This window comes from Lytechinus pictus, chromosome 3 (assembly GCF_037042905.1).
Source record: "Lytechinus pictus isolate F3 Inbred chromosome 3, Lp3.0, whole genome shotgun sequence".
Taxonomy (NCBI): domain Eukaryota; kingdom Metazoa; phylum Echinodermata; class Echinoidea; order Temnopleuroida; family Toxopneustidae; genus Lytechinus; species Lytechinus pictus.
Genome location: NC_087247.1, coordinates 61,271,639 through 61,297,884, shown reverse-complemented (window position 1 = coordinate 61,297,884; position 26,246 = coordinate 61,271,639). Strand labels below are relative to the sequence as shown.

The 26,246-nt window shown below is 34.1% G+C and overlaps 2 protein-coding genes across 6 annotated transcripts in view; both read right to left on the bottom strand.

Moving 5' to 3' along the window:
- Nucleotides 1-656: 656 nt before the first annotated feature.
- On the bottom strand, nucleotides 657-16,914 carry LOC129256857 (ubiquitin-conjugating enzyme E2 Z-like). 4 transcript variants are annotated; one of them, XM_064097522.1, is made up of 8 exons: nucleotides 16,654-16,914; nucleotides 16,245-16,461; nucleotides 14,497-14,566; nucleotides 13,891-14,078; nucleotides 12,378-12,489; nucleotides 5,770-5,885; nucleotides 4,802-4,892; nucleotides 657-2,227 (listed from the first exon to the last, which is right to left on the bottom strand). In XM_064097522.1, exons 2-8 carry the CDS (start codon nucleotides 16,400-16,402, stop codon nucleotides 2,054-2,056), a joined length of 909 nt encoding a protein of 302 aa, XP_063953592.1. In that variant the 5' UTR covers nucleotides 16,403-16,461; nucleotides 16,654-16,914; the 3' UTR covers nucleotides 657-2,053. The 4 variants fall into 4 exon arrangements, with proteins under 4 accessions (XP_063953592.1, XP_054751030.1, XP_054751028.1 ...); XM_054895055.2 differs by having other exon boundaries at nucleotides 800-2,227; nucleotides 16,663-16,894; XM_054895053.2 differs by having other exon boundaries at nucleotides 1,959-2,227; nucleotides 16,245-16,466; nucleotides 16,663-16,755.
- A 4,234-nt stretch (nucleotides 16,915-21,148) lies between these two features.
- LOC129256858 (cullin-1-like) overlaps nucleotides 21,149-26,246 on the bottom strand; it is a 30,089-nt gene continuing 24,991 nt past the window's right edge. For both annotated transcript variants that reach the window (XM_054895056.2, XM_064097521.1), the window contains exon 20: nucleotides 21,149-24,735. In XM_054895056.2, the coding sequence (XP_054751031.1) occupies nucleotides 24,655-24,735 (81 nt within the window). In that variant the 3' untranslated portion in view covers nucleotides 21,149-24,654. The remainder of the gene's footprint in view (nucleotides 24,736-26,246) is intronic.

Sequence of the window (26,246 nt, the reverse complement as noted above, 5' to 3'; positions counted from 1 at the left end):
GGTGTCATAAGAGTCTTGCATGCAAACTTTAACGTTGACCTGAAAATGACCTTTGAACTTACCATGTGACCTCTGACTGCAGCATAACATGCAGGTCCCCCAAGTCCATCTACCATCCAAGTTTGGTTGAAAAGTGACTTACGGTTGTGGAGTTATGTGTCATAAGGATTGTGTCTGACGACAGACGACATTTGGATCCCTAAGTCTCGCCTTTACCTCTGGTGGGCGAGACAAAAAGTAAGAAATCATACAAAAAAAGGATTGACGTATTCATAGCAAAAAAGAGGAACCAGTACTCTAAAAAGGGAACGGTTGGCATGTCTAACCACGGTCAAAAAATTTCGCACAGCGGAATGGTCTCTAAAAATGTTGAAGGGGGGGGGGGAGGTTGATTCAACCCCCCCCCCCCCCCCCCCCCCCCCGGTTTTAGGGTTAAGATCCCAACATGTAATCAGATCTTTGCCATTAACATATGGATACATGAACGAGGTTTAAAGTCGATCGCTTAAGCAGTTGTCCAGTTATATTGTAAGAACAATATATTTCAATGTATAAAATATTATATGACCTTTGAACTCATGACCCCCAACTTCACTATCCTCCCTATTTGCATACATTAGTCATATTTGAATTTGAACCCTCAAAAGGTGCTTTAGTTATTGTGAATATAAGATATTTCAATGGTATGTAATGACCCACGCAACCTTTAACCCCAAACTGTAATCAGATCATATCCTTCTTAAGTTCATATATGCATATATCAGCTACGTTTGAAGTGGAACCCTAAAACGTTTTCTTTAGTTATCGCAAGAACAAGATTTTGTCTGGTATATAATGACCTCTTGGACCTTTGACCTCATAACCCCAAAGTAGTTAGATCATTGCCACTCCTATAAATACATGAACCAAGTTTGAATTGAATCTCCTAAACGGTTCTTGAGAAATCTTTAGAAATCACGCGAATGAAAGTAGGGCAGACAGGTGGACAGGCATACTGATAGACAACCCAAAAACATAATGAGCTGAATTCACAAAAGAAATTTAAACCAGGAGGGGGTACCATGGATTACACAGATTTCATGCATCATTGTGCTCATATTTAGTGCCCTAATTTAGTGTATTGTTCATCTTTAGACCCCTAAGCAAAAATCACACATTTAATTTTGGACCTTTCTCAGTGCACATGTTGCATCAAGTGCAATTGCATACAATCTGCTTAGTCTTTTGTTTTATACCCCTCCTGTTTAAAACTATTTTGTTAAATCTGGGCCGATGCCTCCGGTAAACGCCTTTTTGGGCTGAGGCAGACTACACATTTTCTTTGTCTAGGCAAAAAAAGGGTGTAGGTGTCTGTAATAATTCATCATTTCAGATTTAAATGCATAAGATTGACCTTAAAGTTATTCTTCACAAATCAAATTTAAGAAAAAGAAAAAATATCCTCATTTTGTCCTTGACTATAAAAAGCACACCTTTAGTTCAATAATTCTGAAAAAATGATCAAAAAGTCATCCATATATCTATATGTTATTATCTTCTTATAAAAAAATGGCAGTCTTCATATCTAAATGAGAAAAAGGGGGAAAAAACAAACAAAGGAAAACAGATAATTGTATTTGGCAAGTAATATATAAACAAACAAGGTAACTCCTGCATCAAAATAACCTTGGAAATCGCTTCCCTGCTGAACTCATATTATGTTGAGAATATTTTCAAAAAGAATTTCACCCAACTCATTCTTTCTACTGCAGAGATTTAGCTTTCTTGCTTCAATACTACATAGAAAAGATTTCACTTTTTCTTCATAATTTAATACATTGGTATTAGACCTTTAAGGCCTTGTTCTAACCATGATGTAGTAAGCTGAATTCAAGATGCAGCCAAGGTCTGTTAAACAAATAAGGAAGCTACATGTAGTAGCAGCCTATACAATTTACCAATGGTTTCCATACATAATTATTTTCTGTCACTGTTTTTTTCCAGCTTCACCAATTTGTAAACTGCTTGACCATGACACATGTAGATGAGTTTGAGAACAGATTTCTCTCAAATATCAACTACTTGTATCTGGTCCAGAGAGCTTGGTATCTAGGTCTGACCCTCCACTGCTTTCTGAGTCTGAAGATACTTCCATTTGGGCAGCTTCATCTAGAATTTCTTTGATGGCTTTGAGTCTCTTCAGGAGAGTTGTGTAGTCAAACATTCCTCTCTTCTCACCAAATGGATCCTAAGAACAAATCAAGGCAATCATTAAAATATATATTAGAGATTTAAAAAAATATACATTACCTTAGTTCTAATGAAAATTTGTGCAAACATTAAAAGAAACCTCACTAACGGAATTTGGCAAATTATCATTTGTTAACATGTTAAACATTTAACATTCACAAAACTATAAAGCAATGTCAAATTTTAGTATGCAGTGAGATAAAAATCCAATAGAAATGATTAATCAGACAGAGCTGCCAACCTTGTGCAAGCAAAAAAAGGAATCATTATGGCCAAAAAAAGGAATTTCCAACAAAAAAAAAGGAATGTGTCAAAACGAACCTTAAAACCACATGCGACAAACATCCAATGCAAAAAGTATGTATGCAGTGAACAATTTAAAAAAAGTTAATCTCTAGGCCTAGTCTGGGCTAAGTAACGGAGTGTTACAAATTGGACCCTTAGTCTTGGGCTGTTTGATATAATCTACCAACTTTAATTAAGTCAGTAGCAGGGCTTGAATTAAGAATTGAGAGGGGCAAGGCCATTTTTAAATGGGCACTTTCAGCTTGGGGCAACCGGCAAAGTGGCCTTGGATGCCCCAAAATTTTAAGGGGTATCAAGGCCATTCTAAAGTGCATGAAGGCCACTTTTATTCTAGTCAAATGGGCACCTAGGCAAATTTTTCTAAAAATGACAAGTAGGCCTTTCATTTTATAGTGCAACCTACTCCGGCACTTATCAAAGTGAAGATCTGTCGAGAAAAATTCTTTCAGGGGCACCAAAATCAGTTCTGGTGAACATTTTTAGGGCTCCATTTTTCTGGGGCTTCCTTTCCACTTCTAAAATAATTCTTTGTTTTATGTTGAGTTTCCTGACAAAACTACCAAATTGTAGACTAAGAGAAATAAAAAAAAAGTTGACATCAATTCAGACTTCTCTTCCCAAGTAACATTGTTTTTGCCAAACAGTACCCTTTTAGTTTAAAATTAAAGTGTCATAAAATGGAAGTGTACATGTAACATTCCACAAATATAGAAAAATTATTCATAAATCAATCTAATCTAAAATTCAAATAGATCTTTAGATAAGAAGTTGAAATCATTCCACAAAAGTCCCATCGTAAATCACTTCACGATGTGCACAGCTCAGCCTCAATCACACTGCACGCATACTCAATCATCCCCAGCAGTGACAGCACTATAGTCTAGAGCAGACATCTAGGCCGCCAGAACCGGAGAAGAAATCTTCCCATTCCTGCTAAACTGAATGCTCAAGTGCCGACTTTTTTAATGAATTCCAAAGGCAGTAGGACATCTCTCTAGTATAAATCATGACTTGTGAAACTATCAATAAATGTTGAATATCACCCAGAATTATTACTTCAGGGGACAATGAAGAGCTTTCCAGGTCTTTTCAAAGCCGAATTCATCGTATTTGTTTGATACGAGTTGATGAAAATTAACCAGACAGTACCGTTATCCGAAGGGAATTGATATTAATCAATTCAAGAAAATAGCCTCAAAATTTCATTTCTTTATCACTACAATTAATTTTAAAGTATATGAAAAATATCTTTTGATGATTCAATCTTCAATATATATGATGAGTATTTTTGTAAAATTTTGCAAATGGAATAATAATTTCCCTCAAACCTCCAAATCCCCCTCTATTACAAATTGACTCTTCTCTTACTACATTTGGGGAATTACCCTACCCAATTCATCGTACTCCTCGCTCTGCACTGCAAGAACAAACGTTGGCTCCACTCACCTGAAGAGTGTTGGCCCGTGCGTAAAGACAACGTATTAGCAGTAACGTTAGATCTAACATACGGCGGAAATCTGATTTTCGGATCGTTTTTTTGTACATAAAACATCACTTTATAGGAAAGAAATTACATGCAAATTTAAGATAAAATATATGAAATTCAGAAATATCGTACCTTAAACCGCAGTTACTGTTATTTCCTTTCAAATGATGATCAAAACATAATCATCCTCGATCCTTTCGTTTGTCATCGTAAGTTGCCATCTTGGATGACGTCATCATCCTTACAGACGTATTTACCAGTCGCTATACATCGCGATTCGTACCATGCATGCCGCTCGCATATTCAACTAACGTATATGTGCGTGCACGCTATCAAATTATTAAAGTGCGTTGGAAAACCGGCTGGCGGGCGACTACGCACGCGCAAGTACCAGGCTCATCTCGGGCTCAACACGCACTCCACATATATACAATTATGTACACACATTATCAAAATTGTCAAAAAACGTAATTTGAAAAGAAAAAACATAATGCCGTAATTTGAATGAAAAAACGTAATGATTACGGCAAAAACGTAATGGTTGGCAGCTCTGTCACTTAATAACGATATCCAACATTAATATAACACTTATTTCAATTTATGTCTCCAAGTGCTGCATATTATTTTCTTGGTTTAATTTATTCTAATACAATTCATAAGTTAATTTCAATGAAAGGTAAGATGGTTGGTATAAAAATCATACATGATAGACGTACATGAGATTTTATAACTCTTACTTTACCAGCAAAGCAAAGTTTCCTTGTAAAATGACATATTTACCTGCATAGGCTGGCCTGTTAGATGCATCCTCTCCTGTACCGTGGTAACATAATAGTCATAAAAATCAGGAAATGATGTCCGGTTTACTTGCCTGGAGAAAAAAAAAAATCAAAATTTCATAATATTAAAGGAAATAAAATGATAAAACAGAAAACTAAAGCCAAAGTACATGTATTTCAATTTCATTTACAATAAGTAGGCCTACCTTTATAGTATTTTTGCTAAGTGACAAAGACAATTCATTCTTCTTCTAACCTCTATTGTCAAAATACTAGTAAATTCTAATAAAAGTTTAATAACAAACAATGAGTTTTTTTTATTTACAGACACAGTCCTCCTCAGAAAAAAACAGTTATAAGAAATCTGAGAACTATTGTATTTATAGGACAAAAATTTCCCTTCTTTACACAGAGAGAATTTTGTATACATTATGAGATTTGTCTTTTGACCTTTGGACACTTGGGCTTAACCTGTATATTAATGTCATCTACCTATACACAACAAGTTTAAAATCTGTTTAGCACTTTAAATTACTGTGCAGAAATGAATTTTAATACCTGGTATAATAATGAGCCATAAATTTGACCTTCGACCTGCGGACTCTGAGTTTGAACTCGATCTGTATTCGAATGTCATCTACCCATACATCAAAATATTAAAAATGCATGTTATGCATCCATTCTTTAAAAGTTACCACACGAAAATCAATTTACATACATGAGCTATGACCTTTGACCAACAACTCCAAATACAAAGTTGATTTGTATTTTGGTGTTATCTATCCACATATCAAAATGTAAAAATCAACTAAAACTAATTCAAGGGATGGATGAAAGAACAGACGGAGAACAAATGGAGAACACTTTATAATAACACGTTTTTTCTTCTGCAGGGGCATAATAAATTATGTTAGGGGTCCATGTACATGTAAAACTCAAATAACATCAATGTTGTATTTGAATACTTACTGTAGTTCAGGTGGTATGTGTTTACTAGGATGTTCAATCATATCACAAACTGCTACTCTGATAGTTTCATGACGGATACAATCATTATATCTCTGACAATCACCTGGATGACGTTCCTATAAATAAAAATACAGAATTGTATTGTTTTATTTTTTAATCATTAGTAAATAACTAAACGGACAACTTCAGAAAATATTTCCACAGTTCAGTTACATAAGCTTACATTCAGACCACCTTTGACAGCTGATATACAAATATTATTTTCATACACCCCAACATTTTAATAAGTGGTCGGAATCACACCTTCTAAAGGTAATATACAGTTATGGATTATCATATCATGACATATTTTCTTGATTACAGATTCTGGTGGCAAAGTATATATGGTGTACAGGGTAAACAAGATGGGGCCTAGCAGAGATCCTTGCAGGATGACAAGAGCTATTGAGTGGATGGAAAATAGCTCATTGCCAATAATAAACTGATGGCTATGACTTGAAAGATTGATTCAAATCGTCTCAAAGCCTGATCACCAATACTGAAATTCATATTCTGCATTAAATATTTCAGATGTTCGAAAGCCAATGATGATCATGAATATGACGTTCTCTTCCTAAGTTAAGACTCGCAAGGAACTTCTGATCCCACTGCCCTCCCCCAACCAGCTGGCCAAAAAAACAAAAAAACAGGGAAAAGAGGGAGAAAGAATAAGAAACATATTGGTGGAGAAGAAATCATTGTATATTATATTATGCTATATTACATTATATTAGATATTTTCTAGATAACTCTATGAAACATAATTTTGCTTAGGGCCTGTGTTCATCATTCCGGGTTCTCGCATTGTCTGTTTAAAGGTCAAGTCCACCCCAGAAAAATGTTGATTTGAATATATAGAGAAAAATCAAACTATCAAAATCCTGAAAATTTCATCAAAATCAGATGTAAAATAAGAAAGTTATGGCATTTTAAAGTTTCACTTATTTTTCTCAAAACAGTGATATGCACAACTCAGTGCCATGCGAATTAGTCAGTCGATGATGTCCATCACTCACTATTTCTTTTGTATTTTTATTGTTTGAATTATAAAATATTTCATTTTATTTACAGATTTGACAACAAGGACCAACTTGACTGAACCATATATTATTAAACAGTGCTAATTCCACATGTTCAGGGAGGAATTAATCATTGTTTCACTTGACAATGAGGAGAAAATTAGAATATTTGATATTTCATATAATAGAATACAAAAGATATAGTCAGTGGATGACATCATCAGTCTCCTCATTTGCATACCAACCAGGATGTGCATATAACTGTTTTGTGAAATTAAGCGAAACTTTAAAATGTCATAACTTTCTCATTTTACATCTGATTTTGATGAAATTTTCAGTATTATGCTTGTTGAATTTTCTCTTTTTATACAAATCAACTTTTTGTTGGGATGGACTTGTCTGTTTAATGAGATATATAATCCTGCCGTACTAAAACATCCCGTTTTCAATTCAAAATGTACCAAACATATTTCCTCGCCCTTCAAGTTATTGTTTTATGTAGTGACATAGGCCTATGCTTCTTTTTCATGACTACTTAAAGTGAATGCCCCTTTTTAGGTATTAATATTTAACATTTACGTCCATGCTTCATGAATTCCGAGTCCTAAAAACAGTCCGTAAAATGTCCCTTTTTCTTGGATGAATTTTAAAAAATTTCAGCTCGTGCTTTGCGCTCGCATCATTTGGTTATTGAAAAACATATGGTCTTGATTAATTCATACAAACAAGCGTTGAATGCCCCTCTTCAGGTCTGAATTTCAAAAATGTTCAGCTCGCACTTTGCGCTAGCAATTTTTGATTATTGAAATAGTAATACGTATCATGTTCATGATTACAATGACTACAAAAAGTTCTTCATGTCATGCATGTGTTTTTGTATAATTCTAACAAAATCAGCAAAGCCCTTGGCGCTCGCATTAGATGACTATTGTGAGATATGTATGCTCTTCATTAATCAGAAAGTCAAAAGGGGCCTAAGCTTTTGATCCTAGCAGAATCTTCGTCGGAGGCAAAATGACAAACATATAAAGTGGAACAACCATAATATAGACCACAGACAAGCTACAGCAACACTAGAAACAAGGAGACAAAAGGGGCATTAGTGAGTAGAGAAGACCAATCAGGTTAGTGAAGGGGATGAAAGAAAAGGAGTAGGTAGACACAAAGGGAAGTTAGTGTAAGGCCAGTAAAAGACCTCAAGCCAAGAGGGATTAAGATAATGAGGCAGGCAACATCAAACAGGATCTGGAACAAAACAGTGATAGAGGGTATGAGGAAGAGGTGAATAACAAGAGAATTAGTGAGAGGTGGGTCAAACAGGTTACAAAGAAAGGCATAATAAACTGGTGCATAAGAGTGGGGAAAAAAGGAAAAGGATGGGGGAACAACTGATAATGTGCAAAAGACATATAAGTATCTATGATAAAGCATTAAACAAACTAAGAGAATGTAAGTGTAAATATGTATCTATAAGTGATATGTATATAAATATTTAAAAAAAGAAATGTATATGAAAAAATATATATAAATACACATATGGTGTAACTGATATTGTAATCCGCTAGGTGTGATGGCAAAAAACATAAGACTATATAGTAGGAAAAAAAAAAAAAAATCAATCCTAAGAAATAGTCCTGAAAATGTTTCTGTTTGGGGTAAATAAATACAAAAATGTCAGCTCGCTCTTCACGCTCACATTTTTTGTTTAGAGAGACAGATACGTATTATGATTACAAAAATTTGCTTTTAATGTCCTTTTTGTAGGTCTGAATATCAAAAATGTTCAGCTCGCGCTTGCATTTTTTTTATTAGTGAGATATGTATCATGTTAATAATTACAATAACTACAAAAAGTGCTTCATGCCATGCATGTTTTAGGTGTATTTTTAACAAAATCAGCGACTCGCTTTAGATGACTATGTTGTGATATGTATGCTCTTCATAAATTCCTAAAAATAGTCTTTAAAATGTCTCTTTTCTAAGTCAATATACAAAAATTTCAGTTCGTGCTTTGCGCTCGCATTGCTTGCTAGAGAGACAATACGTATCATAATTACAACAAGTGGAATGCCTCTGGCGGTCTCACCTGCATCATGCAATTCAATATAGCAGCAGTGCTGTCCACGTTTTATGAACTAGACCAATACACTTACAGAGATATGATGGTAATTCAACAAATACCCCCAATTTGGCCAAAGGTCATTGATCTTATATGACCTTTGACCTTGATCATGTGACCTGAAACTTGCACAGGATGTGCAGTGATACTTGATTACTCTTATGTCCAAGTTTCATGAATCAGATCCATAAACTTTCAAAGTTATGATGGTAATTCAACAGATACCCCCATTCGGCCAAAGTTCATTGACCTTTGAACTTGGTCATGTGACCTGAAATGCGCACAGGATGTTCAGTGATACTTGATTAGGGGAGACCGGGGTTAGTTGGAACATTTTTGACAAAAATGGCTGTAAAATCCAAATAGATTTTATTCAAGAAACAATCAATATATCAGTTTGAAGCATATATCTAAGGGCTTCAAATGTACCCCATTAAATGTTTAACTCTATTATGGTTACTGAAAAAATCCACCTTGAACAAGACCATCGCAAACGTTCCAACTTACCCCAATACGAGGTAAGTTGGAACATGGTATGGGGTAAGTTGGAACACTGCATGGTCAATTAAGACTTATACTAAAACTACTTAAAACTGTAATATTACATGGTTTTAGCCTATTTGCTTTATTTTATTCAAGTTAAAAATATTTAAGTGTGGATTCGTTGAACTTTATGTTTTCTATTATACAGCCACTCACGCAAGCAGACTGTGTAGTAGAATTCCACATATTTGGGTGCGTTTGATTTTACATGCAATTAAGTGTACTATCAGCAATTTCATGTACTTCTGCATCAAATTTATAAGACAAAAATTAATTTTTCATACTTTTTTCATTAATTAATTATGCAAATAAGCATATGAAATTTGCCCTAAATTTGTTTTTTTGTGTATGTTTTTGCCTTTAACTCTATTTATTAAGCTAGTAGAATGTTAATTTTTGGTGAGAGTATCATTTTTCACATTTATAACAAATATCCACAAAAAATATAATTTCTTACTTATTTTAGTTCTTTCGAACCTTTGTTTTTTCTGATGAACTTTGTCGGGACTCTTTTGCGATCATAAATAGCATAAAATGAATCTATTTGAACCAACAAAAGTAAAAAAATAATCATACATTTATGACTTTTGGTTGAAAAACACAATTTGCATTGACCTTGTACATGGAATCACGGTTTTTGAACAATTTTGGGTCCGAACACGTACAAAATGTTGCGTAATTTGAAACCGCACACACGGGCATCGCAAATTTGGTCTCAAATGATGCGCAAGACTTGAAAGTAAAAAGTCAGCGAGCAGTGTAGTAAACAAATTTTGAGCGACGGAGTAGTGACAATTTTCTCGGGGGGGGGGGGGGCTCAAATTGACCCCCCAGATTGATAAGGGTTAATATTGCATTAGGGGCCTACAAAAGGCCTTAAATGCACAATCAGACCTAACTGATAAACAAAACAAGCATGGTATACAATACATGTTCAGAAGAGTGTGAAATACTTTATATATTTTTTTCTCATATCCAAAGTTTTTATTCATAATTATGTTTGGGGTAAGTTGGAACATGTTCCAACTAGCCCCTTCAATTTTGTTCCAACTAACCCCGGAGGCCCATTTGACGTTTATAAGCTTACAGCTCAAAAAAGGGACTTCACCATGGCATATTAATAACCTCATTTTGTAGCTTGGTATAAGTGTCTATTATACCCCCAAACTGGCCAACTTGATCTATAAACTTCTCTGAGATAATCAAACATTTCTGAAAGAGAAAAAAATTACTCAGAAGGTTAACAACAAAAAATTCTTTCTAACTTCACCAGGCTTGTTGCACATGTGTTGTCTGTAATATGGTGGATGGCTGTTGATAATGACAATAAATTGAGGGCAGCATTGCAGAAATTTATTTAAAGACGTTAAAGAAAATTACAATGTTTCAACTTACCCCATGTTCCAACTAACCCCAGTCTCCCCTACTCTTATGTCCAAGTTTAATGAACTAGACCAATATACTTTCAAAGTTATGATGGTAATTCAACAAATACCCCCAATTTGGCCAAAGTTCTTTGAGCCTAAATGACCTTTGACCTTAATCATGTGACCTGAAACTTGCACAGGATGTTCAGTGATACTTGATTACTATTATGTCCCAAGTTTCATGAATCAGATCCATAAACTTTCAAAGTTATGATGGTAATTCAACAGATACCCCCAATTCGGCCAAAGTTAATTGACCCTAAATGACCTTTGACCTTGGTCATGTGACGTTAAACTCATGCAGGATGTTCAGTGATACTTGATTAACCTTATGTCCAAGTTTCATGAACTAGGTCCATTCATTTTCTAAGTTATGATGACATTTCAAAAACTTAACCTTAGGTTAAGATTTTGATGTTGATTCCCCCAACATGGTCTAAGTTCATTGACCCTAAATGACCTTTGACCTTGGTCATGTGACATGAATCTCAGGCAGGATGTTCAGTAATACTTGATTAATCTTATGGCCAAGTTTCATGAACTAGGTCCATATACTTTCTAAGTTATGCTGTCATTTCAAAAACTTAACCTTAGGTTAAGATTTGATGTTGACGCCGCCGCCGCCGTCGGAAAAGCGGCGCCTATAATCTCACACTGCTATGCAGGTGAGACAAAAATTGGGTTCTTATGTCCCTTTTTTTTAGGTCTGAATATAAATTTTTATAGCTTGAGCTTTGCGCTCGCGTTATTCTATCGATATCAGTTTAATTGCACAGTCCTTAAAATCAGGTCAGAATACCTGGCAAGTGACTCAAAATTTTTGCTGGTGTCCCCACCATGCCATGACCTACCATGAACTACCATGGTAACGGTGATGAACAGCAAATAAAAAAAAAGGGTTTCAGGAAAGTTACCATTGTATGGTAGGGTTACCATAATGGTAACTTTTATGCAATGGGACTCTGGAGTTTAATACATGTATGCAGGGCCCTGGGTGGGGGTGCTGAAGTAAATTCAACAAACCAACAAAAAAAAGAAAAAAAAGGGCGTTCACTACAAAAATGCAGGTCGTTCTGGTTCCCTAAAATTTTAACCAAAAAAAAAAAAAAAAAATCAACACAAAAAAGTTAGTCATTTTCCATACATTTCTCAAATTTTACACACCTACCAGAATTCCAGGGGGTGCTGCCTATGAAAAATAATACACACAGCACCCCCTGGGAAAATCCTGGGGGTGCTGGAGAACCCCCGCTTCCCAGGGCCATGCATGTATGCATAATGAATAATTTTATATAAGACTACAAATATGAAAAGCAATCATAATAAACCAGATGAACACATGCATTCCTATCTAGAAGAGTGTACACTACATTATTACATATTTGTCATATTTCTGCATGAATCATCTGTAATTTAGAATAGTATGTGTGCTCTATTCTATGTAAACATGTCAAATCTTACTTGTTCAAATCCTGGTTCATTGTGATATGGTTTCTCATTCATCAGAGATTGTATAGACATGAGCACACTAGATAAGCTCTGAGCTGGGCTCCATGCTGGGCCTCTCCAAGTTCTATGAACATGATATAGGGGATAATGAAATTAGGTAATATCAAAATGCTCCCTGGTAATCAAAACATAATTCAATTCATTTTATTTATAAAATATTAGTACACAATAAAAAGTAGTACACACAAAAAATATGAATGGAATTGAGAAAACAGTGTCTCAAAGTTATGCACACATACACATTTCAAAATATGATTCAAAATGAAAAGATACACGAACTAATCAAATCACAAAATACAAAAAACAAACTATAGAATGACGTCTATCAACCTCAAACAGTGGCGGAACCAGGCTGGGAACAAGGGATGAGTGTCCCTTCTATATTTTTCAAAAACATCCATAATATACATATATATTAATATCGGTACGAAAATTTGTCATATACACCTCTTCTAATGTCAAATTTTCTCTTAGCACCTCTCTAATTTGAAATCCTGGATACGCCCCTGTTTAATATCCCCTCTGAATAAAAAAAAATTGCTAAAAATCTACTTGATAAAATAATGCTTGAAGGATTTGCATAAAAAGGAAAAGTTAAACACTTTTACATATATGGTTATCTGGTTATCGTCTAATCCAATTCCACCTCTCCTTTCAAAGAAATCTCTAAAGGCCTCGGCACACCTTACAACTGGTCCACAATCCGATTTTGAAAAAAAAATTACATTATTATTATTTTCTGAGAATTTCACTGAGAGTATCGTTTTCTTTGAGATTCAAATTATCTGTAAGAATTCTAATATAACAATTTTGGAGAATTGCAAGCTTTTATTATGGAGTATAGACCAAATTGGTTTCAAATTGCTATGACGTCAATATGACTAGATATTACTTTATTATTCCAATGAGGATGGTAGCATAGTCACATATTTTACCATCCATACTATGATTTGGAACTTTCCACACCAAGATGTTCTATGTCTCATTATTCACATAAAATTGGGTCACAGACTAATCATAAGGTTTGTGATGGCCTCAAGATATATTATAATTCTGTGATTTTACTCTGACGAGTGCATGTTGAAAGTATGTCCGCTTTTAAGGCTATATTACAATTCTGTTAGTATCTGTTGGGTGCCAAACAATGATATGACAAAATTGCTCTCTCATTTCTCCCACACACAACCCCAAATGACAATGCGAATACAATACTGTTTGGCACCCTTTATTTCCCACTCCCAGCATATCATCATTTTACCGAGTGTCTATTCTTTCCCTTGTGATGTCTTTGCCAATAAGCATTTTAACAAGAACTCTTTTTTAATACAACTTATGAGAACTATTTTACAACTTACAAGAGAGATATATATATAAATCTTTTAAAGGCGAATCACACTTGACATTGGCATTGCCCCTCCCCCTAGCATTGTGCTTCCATTGCTCAGTGCTATAGAGTAAGACTCACCCTAGAATACTAAGGCAGACTTTACCGCTCCTGTAGAGGTTAGGATTAAACCTGACAGCCCCATCTCCAGTAGTCATTAACTTGATCCTTGGTGGCCTGATAGGGTAGTCAGGGGGAAACTTTATAAAGAAGTGGAAGAAACCACCTTCATAAGGGGTATCAAATGGACCTGTTATAAGCGCATGTATCTGAAATAAAAAATAAAGAATACAAAGTACAAAGTTTGATTACAAGGTAAGACGAGGTCAACTACCACTGTTACTTTAAAACAACTTACCATTATCATAGTTTCTAGTACTTGAAAAATGATTTTCATCAGAGCATTAAATTCATAGGAAAAAAATCATAGCTTACATAGTGACATTAAAAATGAATTACAATTCCATATCATTCAGATGAGGATTATCTTTTGCCATATCATTCCCTTTTATTCTGTAGATGAACACCTAAAAAAATGTGTGTCGGTGAAATCTCAAGGAATTTGACTTTCCAGCACCATTTGAAAAGACACACAATGAATCACTCAATCTAAGAAACGTTACCAGCAAGTTCCAACCAATCCCCTTGGAGTAAAAAAAAAGGAAGAAACAAGATTATTCCCATTACCCTTGTGATATCCTCTTCGGGTACAATGCACATTCCCAATGGTGGCTCAGTGTAGATGTTCATGATGTCCCTGTAATATGAAGTGATGATTTGAACAAAATATGATTGCACAAGTACAGTACTCTATTTTCCAACAAATTAACAATTAAGTTATTATCATATTGGATTTTATTGCAATAAAAACTATCAAAATACAATCACAAGCAGTCAAAGACTGAAATGTGTGACTGTTTACATAGAAACATAACAAAATATAAAGTAAACATAATAAAAAAATATTCAAATAAATATTTAAATAAAATACAGATGAAAAAGGAATGTATCATAAGTAAATGCCAAAAGCCATAACATAATTACTACAAGGTGTCACCAATGAAGAATAGGGGGAGTGAAAAATTAGGAAGAAAGAGGAGAGGAAAAGGATGAGAAAAGGGAAAGAAATAGGGATAAGTCAAAAGAAAAGGGAAAGCAAGAGGTGGAAACTGGAAAGAGAATAAGAGAATAAGAGGCAATAAGTTTTACAATATCAGACATTACAATACACTAATAATTTTTTTTTAATTTAATGACCCCCCCCCCCATAGCAAACCAAAACTCAAATAGAAAAATCATCAGATTTAATAGTATGTGATGTTTTAAAATGTCCTGTAAATTGATTAAATTATAACTGTGGAATATATTATTTAGTCCATAGGCTTAACTATCAAATTTTAATAAGGTAATGTTTTTTTGTCTCTACCATGTACCGGTATGTTTTTCATAAACACAACTCAAATATGAGCCTTTAGATCAAAATATTTCTGCTGATACAATTTTCACAATACTCATTAATATTTGGTTATCCTACAAAATTGTGTCATCCAACACAGGACTGCTAGAAATGGGCAGTGAATAGTAAAAATAATTTTTAGTCAGTATTCAAATAAAGCTCCAATTTAGTTACTTTACATGTAACAGTGTGATAACGAATATGAAAAACTCAAACCTTCATCAGCAAGAGTGCCCTAAAAAATAACATCTTGCTCCCAGAATTTCACTTTTATTTTATGGAAGAGAAATTTTGTCCATATTCTCATGATCATTCATTATAAAAAATTCAATTCCATAGATTTAACTACTTGTTGACCTAACTACTTCCAATTTTATATGGCAGTAGATCGTATTACTGAACACTTTTCATGAATTCAATTATATCAAACACAATATTTTCTTAGAATTCATGAAACTTCCACCATAAATACACAAATATCTACAAAAATAAAGATGTAAAATTTTTGCTCAGATTAATTCATCTATTTTACAATATCAGCTCCCAATTGCAAGTCAAATGTTTTGGTCACTTTAAGGTGGTATCATATTGTAATGACTAATGTTTGTTTTCTGTGGTCAAAGTTGGAAATCAACAATATCACTGATCAGCAAATTTTGTCTACATGTATATATCTAGGAAACAGATCCAACTTAAATTTTGAAAATTTGTTAGCTCTTTTCCATCATTATTCTATTTTATTATTTTTTTTAGAAATGGAAAAATGTTCAATGTACAAGAAATTATTTTTTGGAAATTCAGATGTGATATGTGTAAATGAATGTGCTCGGTTACAAGGCCAGTCGGTAATAAAATCACTAAAAAATGACACTATATGCTTTTATCCAAACAAAGACAAATACCGGTCCAGACACCTTGAAGAATTAACCCTTAACTTTAAGCAGCTCTTCCAAGACCAAGCTAAAGTTGGGATACAAACCTTTTTATTCGAAGTAGACACAACTGACTCGGTTTCTGAGATTCCCAATCCTTGCATTTGATAGGATCCCAAGGGCTGAGCTGAGGTTGTAACTGTGAAGCTACCAAAGATGCAGTGGCTTCCAAGTGTTCTTCTTCTGGTTCTTCCATCACCTCCATTTTATTATTTTGTCTTGTACCGTAGTTGTAGATCTAGACCTATTTGTAACTGTCTCAACCTGAACTTAAAGAGTCAAAATCAGCGTGTTCAAGTGACAATCAAAATTGCAAACACAATGAGACAATGATATGATATCCCTTGAATAGGCCTACTAACTCAATCAAACACATCTCTCTCACAGATTCATTTCCCTTCCTTCCTCAACTTTGATTCCTAAAATAAGATTAAGAAGCTTAATTTAACTACATACATGCACTACCTCTCTCAAAACCTTCCTCGCTGTCGGCCTCAGCACTGATTCTTGGCCTTGGCCTGGCCGGAGACCATGGAGACTGACTGAAGTTGAGGTGAATTGGAAAAGAACTTGGGCCTTGCCTTGTCCTGGGAAAGTAATTCTACAGAAAACCAATGTTACGGTCTCATGTTCACACAATGCGTATAAAGTCTTGTAACATGTCTTTCTTTGACATGCAAATGTCCCGAATTTCCTCGTTATTTCACAATCCTGAGTAAAGACTAAACTTTACTTGCATATGTACTGTATACGCGAGGTATAGGATTTGCGCGAATGTTTACTCTAGCCTTTATGTAATTCATAGTAGGAATTTTTTAAGATAATATTCTCAAGGAAAGAAATGATGGTTAAAAATACAAAAAATAGATAAATATGAAATAAAAATACCATGAATTATGAATTATTTCCTATGAAAGTTACATAAATGTGCTAGTTTCAATTTATATTAACGGGAAAATTTTCAGTAGACGACTTAAATAAGACTATGTAATAAGGACTTCTCGGCCTCGCGAGCAGTAATCAATTTTTGTAAAAGAAAAAAAAAGCAAAGAGTTGTTTCTCTATTTTGAAAATGAATAGGTCTGATTACCAATTTGAGTATGATTTTGAATACATTAACGTTTCTTTTAACATATACAAATAATTATGTATGGTCTAATTCTCCAATAATCAGAAGAATGTTCGATTGAATCTGGCCATTCAATTCAAAGACTGATCGATTAGAGAATAGAGGGAAGAGTTCCTCGATAGCATAGTCAGGGAGCGCCTCCCGCGCGGACTATGTTTAATTCATACGCAGGGAATGATATTCTGATTATATTTTCCACTGCCTTAACTAATTGTTTTTGATTGGTAATAATATCTAACGCGTAGCATGATTCAAAGATGATGATGATGATGACGAACGCTGCTGCTCCTGATGATGATGATGATCATGCAACGGGGATGATCATATCACCCTCATCATGATCATGATGATAACATTTACTCACCCAGCGTAGCCACTTCAAAACTGCAGAATATAAAATGTTTTTATTACCCTTCCAATCTATATGCAGTGCTATATGGCTGTACCTATACAGCAAGAAGGCAGACATTTCCATTTTTGCAACCCAACCATAATCGCCTTTGGTATGACTCGGCCGCCGGGTGCACCTTGATGATAAAGTTGATGATAATGGTGCGTGGTGGTGGTCATCGTCGTAGACGACGACCATGACGATCGACGACGATGATGATGAAGCGATGATGATGAATTGTGGTGGTGATCGATGATAAAGATGATGACGACTGCCTTTTGATCGAGGCAATCGTCATCTTATTTTTTTTTTATTATATTTATTTTGTCCTTAATAAATTTGAACATTATGGGCACTGTGTGTGATCCTGAACAAGATGTGTTTGCAACTAAATAATCGAGCAGAAATTTTTGATCGAAAAAGTACCTGGTTAACATGGCCGATTCCCATTTGAGGCAATCAATAATTTTATTATAATTATTGTTTTAAAAACATATAGGGCCTATACAGGGCCCATGCACTATAATAGTAGGCCTATACCCTAAACACGATTTGTGTCACCTGTCATATATTAACGCCTAAGATGGCAAAAAATTTGAGTAAAATTCTAAGCTGACACGCATTGAGAGGGCCTTGCATGGACAGCACCATATCCACGGACTTTCAAAATGGTCCCTAAACAAGCCGTGGTCATCCTTTTATGTTCTATCCCAGAGTTTTACTCAAAGGGGCTCGAGTCCCCGCGGCCAATCAGTACTTTTGATGTTACCTAATTATATATTTCCTCAAATATAATATTTGCATGATGAGATAAAGTATAAAGTCTTTTCATGTGTTGAAAAGTATACTTTTCACAGTCATGTTTTTGGCAAATGTGATACTCTTTTCACTGTATGCGTGTATACCGATTGCCCGGCCGTGAAAAACAAACTATAGGGCCTATATCTAAGTTTCATGGACCAAAAAATAGGTAAGTTCGATGTTGATATACCACATCGTGGTATTGACCCTAAATGACCTTGAAATTGCGTTTCACTTTTAATGCGTCCTTTAATATAATAATATGATAATAATATAGGGTATTTATATTGCGCACATATCCACCTTGTTAGGTGCTCAAGGCGCTCCTATTACCCGGCTAAGCTAGGCGTTCATAGCGCACACAGCCTTTTAAGGAATTACTTCCTACCGGTACCCATTTACCTCACCTGGGTTGAGTGCAGCACATTGTAGATCAGTTTTTTCGAAGGATATTACCAAAGACCGATATTACGCCATGGCTGGGATTCACGACCCTCTGTCTAAAAGTCCGAAGACTAATCCACTGGGCCACAACGCTCCACTTACTTACTTTCTTTTCAAAGTTATAATGACATTTCAATGTCACTTAGTGGCGGTAGCGGCGCCACTTCGTGACGCCAATAATGTCGTGTCTCACCTATTCGTAGACTGCTATACGTAGACGAGACAAAAAATATCGGCTTTAGGCCTACATGTTTTCTGATCGCGTCTTAAGTATAGTTTCCTTGGACAATTGCGATTTAAAAACAACAATGATAATTATGATGAAATAGTAAGTCATGATGGAGCAAAGTAATAATCACTATTAGATATTTCATTAAAATTATCACACGCGCCAGCATCAAGACACGTAATTGCCATTTTATCCTAGCTGTCTTTCGATGAGAAGTTTAGAGTTAATTGTAACAGTTCTTTCTTCATTTTGAAGGCAAATTTTCTTCTTTATGCATCACGACATTTGGCGATGAAATGGGCAAATTTTGTTTCCTATAAACAGTAAAATTTGAAAGTCGTATTTCATATTTCTTGGGGTTTTTTTCTTCCAAAATATTACATATTAGAGCGGCAAACTCCAAAATTTTAATTTATCCAAGCACTCCCCCGACCATTTTCCCTGAATTGAACCCCTAAACGATTGTTATATATCTAGGGACGTCGGTTTTATCTTTACCTACATCATTGAGCGCCCAACCCCCACACCTCTTGCAAATCGGACTTTAAATACGTAGTGTTGACTGTTGGGGCAAAAAGTACATCCTTAATAGAACATTTTAGTCTTTTAACCCTCGCAAATTTGACCCTAAACACGTAGCTTTCCTCATATAAAAATAGATACATTTTTTCATTATTTTTGACACACTTATTACGTTACGTACGTAACGTGCCATATCTTGAGAAAGACTTCCTTTTTACGTGTTTTTTTTTTTGGTCGCGCGTAGTATCCACTCGTCATTGTAAGTGCCTCCCGGGACCATTTTGAGAGAGAAATAGAGAGGAAAAAAATGGGAGATCGGAGGTAAAGTACATCAATATACACCCCGCTATAAATTATTGATTTCTCAGTTTTGGTTGTCAACTTTTCATTCAGCTTGACCCCCCCTTTCAAAAATCCTGCCTACGCTACTGATGCATACAGAGGGTGGGGTTTGAGGGACATGTCACCGAAAAAGAAGTTTCACAACACAGTAAAAAAGAATAAAATGAAAGACAGGGAAAGGAAAAGTGAGAAATTATATAATTTCCTGAATACTATGTCTAAATTAATTATTTTTTTAATGGGATTATTGTATTAAAAAGGTCAACAACTTTTGCTCCATCTGCCATAAATTATCTGGCCCACTTAAATTATTTTGACTAAATACGCCACTGGTTAAAAGTTCATACTTTATCTCTCAATAAAAAAAAAAATCATAGATTAAAGATGCCTATATTTCACTATATCACAGAATCAGTTGCAAAATTTTAAGTCTTGATCGTGGACTGTTGGATTGTGTTATCGAGCTGAAAATCAGCATTTTTTTCTATGCCAATGCTTTTACAAAAATGCATTATTATATTTTTCAAAATGATTTCATTCTATTAATTATGTATAAAAGAAAACTTTTCGTAATAAATAATTAAATGAAGCCCCAAATATGCTAATTTTAGACTAGATATTCTTTTTCATATGCATAACAAATATAAATAATGAAAAATGGTATAAAAGTGTTGGTTTATTGTGTGTTTTATCATTTTCAACCTTTTTATTTTTGTTGTTTCAGTAATCAAATGTTACATAAATTCATGATATTCATACAATCTCAGATATGAAAGCAAAGCAGATATTGGATTATGTATGAAGTCATGTTTTTGAGCAAACTTTGGTCTGTGTATATATGCAAAAGGCTCAAAAGAATAAGTTAAGGAGCACCCTTGCAAGAGCTTATCACGTTGCAATAAATCACAGAATTAACTCCACATTTTTTTCACTGCGCATTTGATTAGTGTGCCCATGTATCAACATTGCTTTAGATATTGAGAATATGTGCGCTAGGACTACCCTCTTTCACATTATATCTCTTTTTTATAACTTCTTACAGTTTACTATACATCGATGAAAACACCTCAATAATCAGGCAAAGATAAGACTCTCTATTTCATAATACATGTTAATAACAATTTTCAAAATATTACAATGTAAGTGTTGCCCAGAGTACAATACATTTCTACAATACACAAAGCAAGCATATCTGTAATGAATGTACCAAGGGAAGGTTGAGCAGAGCAAGAATATAAACTCTCATTAACTAATCCCCTCAACTTATTTTCAACTTCCAGAAGTTATATTATATTCATCCATCATGTACTTTTGAGTCAGAAAAATGACACTAAGTTTTATCATTGATAGAAAAACTCTGATAGATATAATACACAGGAAAGAAGAACATGAGGGAAATGGTTGATGTGACAATGCTTCAAGCAGCTGTTGGAAAAAATGTATTTCAAGAAGACTGCACTTTCCATAGCAACACAAAATATGTCATAGGATCACTATAAAACAATTAGAAGCATCATAATGGCTGTTCAAAATTATATATCATAAACAGACAAACTGGACATAGCAAAATAAAAGGCTTTAACATAACATCTTCTATTCACTTGAAATAAAAGTTTTGAAATAAAGAAAACAAAATTGAAATTAATAATGTCTATGCACCAATATTAACTTATCAAGTTGTGTAGAAAAGACAACTAAATTTATAAAATTTCAAGCAAAACATGAATATGATGCACACATATGCTTGCACAAAATGCCACTTTAATTACTGGTCATTTTAATTTTTGATAAAGAAACAAAAATAAATTAGACATAAAAATTCATTCAATAAATACAACACAATTGATAGAAAATATGCTGTGTTTATGATATAGACTTTACTATCCCAACTATGATTCTCCCCTCAAGAAAGAGGAAATAATTTCATCATAAATCGTAAAAGATAGTTTTCACCACAAAATATTGACTTTTCAAATGTTTCATCATCCTTTATATTTCCATTTGTTCAGAATTTCAATCACAGAGACCATGTTCACAGAAATCTGTTTTGTATCTGTACAAATTAAATTTCTGAAAAGGAGAATGTTCCAAATAAAAATGTTTCTAATCACATATTTTCAATGCAATATCAGATACCTCTACGGAAAAATTGTGCCTAAAGTCCATCTTTGATCACTCTTCTAGTAGAACCAGTATAGAATATAATGATTTACATAAAACCAATGTTGGATCTTTGAATATATGTCTTTATATATTCTGATTACACTTTCTCTATATAAATATTTCTTCTCTCTATAATATGATTGTTTCTTTAGAATGTGTGATTGAATCCAATTCTTCTTATCATGAGAGGTGAGGTGAACACTGTGCCATATGGTGAAGATCTTACAGAAATGTGCAATAAATATTCACATTTTAAGCAAGGTTTGATGTAATAAAATATCATGTAAATGTAAATTACCGGTACATTCTATCCAACAGGAAGTGAATAGGAAATGGATAGGATATAAGTTGTGAATCACAATGTCAAGACCAAAAGTGTAATGGTTTACAATTGAAATGACACTGACATTTCCTCTTTATCACAGGTATGTAATTTTACAAATTACTCCAAAACTCAAAATAACAAATGAGAACAAAATTTCCTTATATCATTAATTTAGCACTTCCAATTATGAATTCAAAAGAAATTTTTAGAAAGCACTAATAATTTATGTCCTGCTTATCTGATTTTTCACATGCCCCCATGTATTTCCCCCCTGGTACAAATAATGGCAATTATTTTTCTTGGTTATCATTTACTAGTATTGAACACAATGGTACAAACAATTACATACGCATTTGTCATGTAATTTGCATGCTGCATGTAACCAAGAGTTAATGTTATACCTACAGAGAATCACTTAAAAGGATTTATCATAAAAGTACTGCTTGGTAGTCAAATGCTATGACTTACTTAAATGTAATTATAGTTTTTACAGAAGTGAGTTGATAGATCCTCTGCCAGGACTGCAGTTGTTCTTGAGCCCAATGCACACTACACAAGCTGCTGCAATCCAATTTCGGAAATATTCGTAGTAGCATTTGATGTGAACATTCTAACCAATAAAATTGTTAAACTCAAAGTTCTAAATAATGGTATGAATAAAATAAAAATTCAGGTCTATTGCAAATATATCTGTATGAATAAAAGCAAAGTCAACTCTATATTGTAGTTACGTCATAGCAATCTTGATTTTAAAATTATAGATGATCTAGACTCTACTCTGACTAAAAGTATTGCAGGAAAGCAGAATGTGGATTTTAGTATTCCTAGCATTACTCTGAACTTCAAATGAGTCAGTTTTCACTTATTTGAACTTTGATATTCAATGCAAAATGTGATTTTTTTTTCTCAGAAGTATTGTCGCAGTCGGATTGTATAATGTGCGGCAGGCTTTTAAGTTGAACAAATGACGATCTTCTGAATGCTGCTGACAGATTAGACCATGGTCACAATATCACAAAGTCACATATGGAAGTACAAATCACATATAACTTTCATGCTAAATGTAAAGACTTTAAATGAGAAAAAGACAAGCCAACTCTGAGTTTTCATGGTGAATTACATTGTTGTGAGCACAGATTTTTTCAAATACAGTAAGTGACGTGGCAAATATCAAGACCATACATTATGTAAATGAATGTGTTTCTGTTATTTTGTTCAACAACATAACTTCCAACTAATTCATCAGGTTCATCTCAATACAACTTATTAGCATAGATGTTCTATAAATTAACTTATAAAAAATTGGAAACAACAATTTTGTGTGAAAACAAAAAACATACTGGGACCTATTGCATATTTACTATGTGAGTATGAGTAAACAAATCATATAACAGAATTATACAACCAAACAATGAAACACTGATAATCAAATGAACTATTGGTACATGCGTGCATTAAGATCCAGATTTCTTTTGAGAGAGATGGTGGAAATAGTGTAATGAACACTGTACAACATAATTATGCAGTGAATAAAATATGTTCTGACCACTATAAATCTTTGCATTCCTGATAATTTTCAGGCAGTCTGGTCCAGAGAGACTATATAACATTGACATTGGAAATCAATCATGACATCCGTGATTTAATATGTATGATATCTATACAGGGCAAAAAATATTTCTGGTATGAACAGGTAAAACAATCTCACCACATGGACTTGCATTTCAAGATGTAGATTGTTAAAAATGACATCATATTATGAAGATGTAACAAAGTCTTGTGAGTCCAGTAAAAATATCAGTGAGACATCTATAAATAATCCCCCTCAACACGGAACTGACATCTAAAGTTCTTTCTTTTCTAATCTGCTTGATGATGAATGGGTAAATTCAAGGTTGTTGAAGCTTGGTCAAAGTGACTTGTGGTGAGGACCTGACTGGAACAAACTGAAGTCTTGCATGGTCCAAGGTCCGAATCATCTCACAAAGATGGCTATCTACAATGACTATATTAAGTCAGTAGTAGACAGATTTCAGCAGGGAAAAAACATGTGTCCTTTGAGTTCTTTGTGTGAAGGCCAAGTTGTTCTTTCATACCAAGCATTAAGCATTCTATGCTAGGTAGCTATAAACATCCTTTTCACCATCTACACGTTCCAAATACTCCTTCTCAATCAGAATGTCAATGCATTTCTGAGGAATGGAAAAAGATAAAAAGCATAATATAAGGTTTAATGATCTAAATAATCTACATGTGATTAGATTTCATATCAATACGGCTTTAACTGGTGAAGGTGAAATAAAAAGTAAAATTTAGGTAGAAGTACATACATACACAGGTCAAGAAAAAAATGCACATTAGGGTAAAAACACAAATGAGAATGATTAAGTTTATAGATATCTATTAACAATATATATTGGTTCTTAAATACCTGTGGATTTTGTATTATAATAATTATTATAACTACATCAATGATCTAACTTTGCTTCACCAATTTTTAATTAAAAGCTGTTTATAGTATCCATTATGAAAAAATAAAAAGATGAAAAAAATCACTGCTTTGTAGACAAAACCAAGCTTACTAGTCTGTCATTAATATACAAGTTTTCATCCAATTTTTATGACACCCAATTTAACAAGTGGAATGCCTCTGGCAGTCTTTGCTTGCATTACATGATTTAATGTAGCAGCAGTGCTGACTTTGAAAACAAGATGAATAATTATTCATAAAAATTACCATTCATACTTAGTTTATTAACCCTAAATAACCTTTTACCTTGATCATGTGACCTGACATTTGTATTAAATTATCAGTGACACTTAATTATCCTTATGTCCAAGTTTCACGCAATAGATCAATTTACATTCAGTGTTATGATACCATTTCAAAACATAACCTTGGTTAAGATTTCAACGCCGATACCACAACATAGTCGAAGTTCATTGACCCTAAAAGACCTTTGGCCGTGATCATGTGACCTGAAACTCACGCAAGATGGTCAGTGATACTTAATTACCTTTATGTCCAAATTTCATGAACTAAGTCTATACTCTTTCCAAGCTATGATGACATTTTAAAAACTTAACCTTGGTTACTATTTTAATGTGGACGATGCCATCGGAAAAGTGGCACCTGTAATCTCACTCTGTTATGCAGGCGAGACAAAAATTGGATGTTCCAAATAACAAAAAATTTTGTAAGGCACTACATACATGTATAAGTAATCTAGTGCTACAAATTGTTGGCGTTCATTCGAACCAGCGTATCAGTCAGTTTTGGTTTTAAAAAAAATGATTTTGAGATCTTTGCAAAAAATGAAAGTACAAGTCCTATTCTATTCATAACCTAAATTTCTGGGCAGCAATATATTGTAGTTTCTGAGATATGTGGGGATTTTCACAGCAATGCCATGCAAATTGTTGATAAAATGCGCAAATCCCATAGGAAACGTGTAATATAGCAAAGCAAACAACAGCTACGTGCACTTAATATGCAAATGTGTGGTCAGTCAAACCGTCGTATCGGCACTGCATTGAATTTGCATGTGAAAAAGCGATACGTTTTGACTGACCGCACACATTGAAATCGCGGTCAGGGTTGTTGTATCGTCTATCTAAACCGCTCAAACCGAAATTACAAGCATGTAGCTGTTTTGCGATATTTTCTCTGATCCTTGGTTTTGTGTGAAAATAAAGATACCAA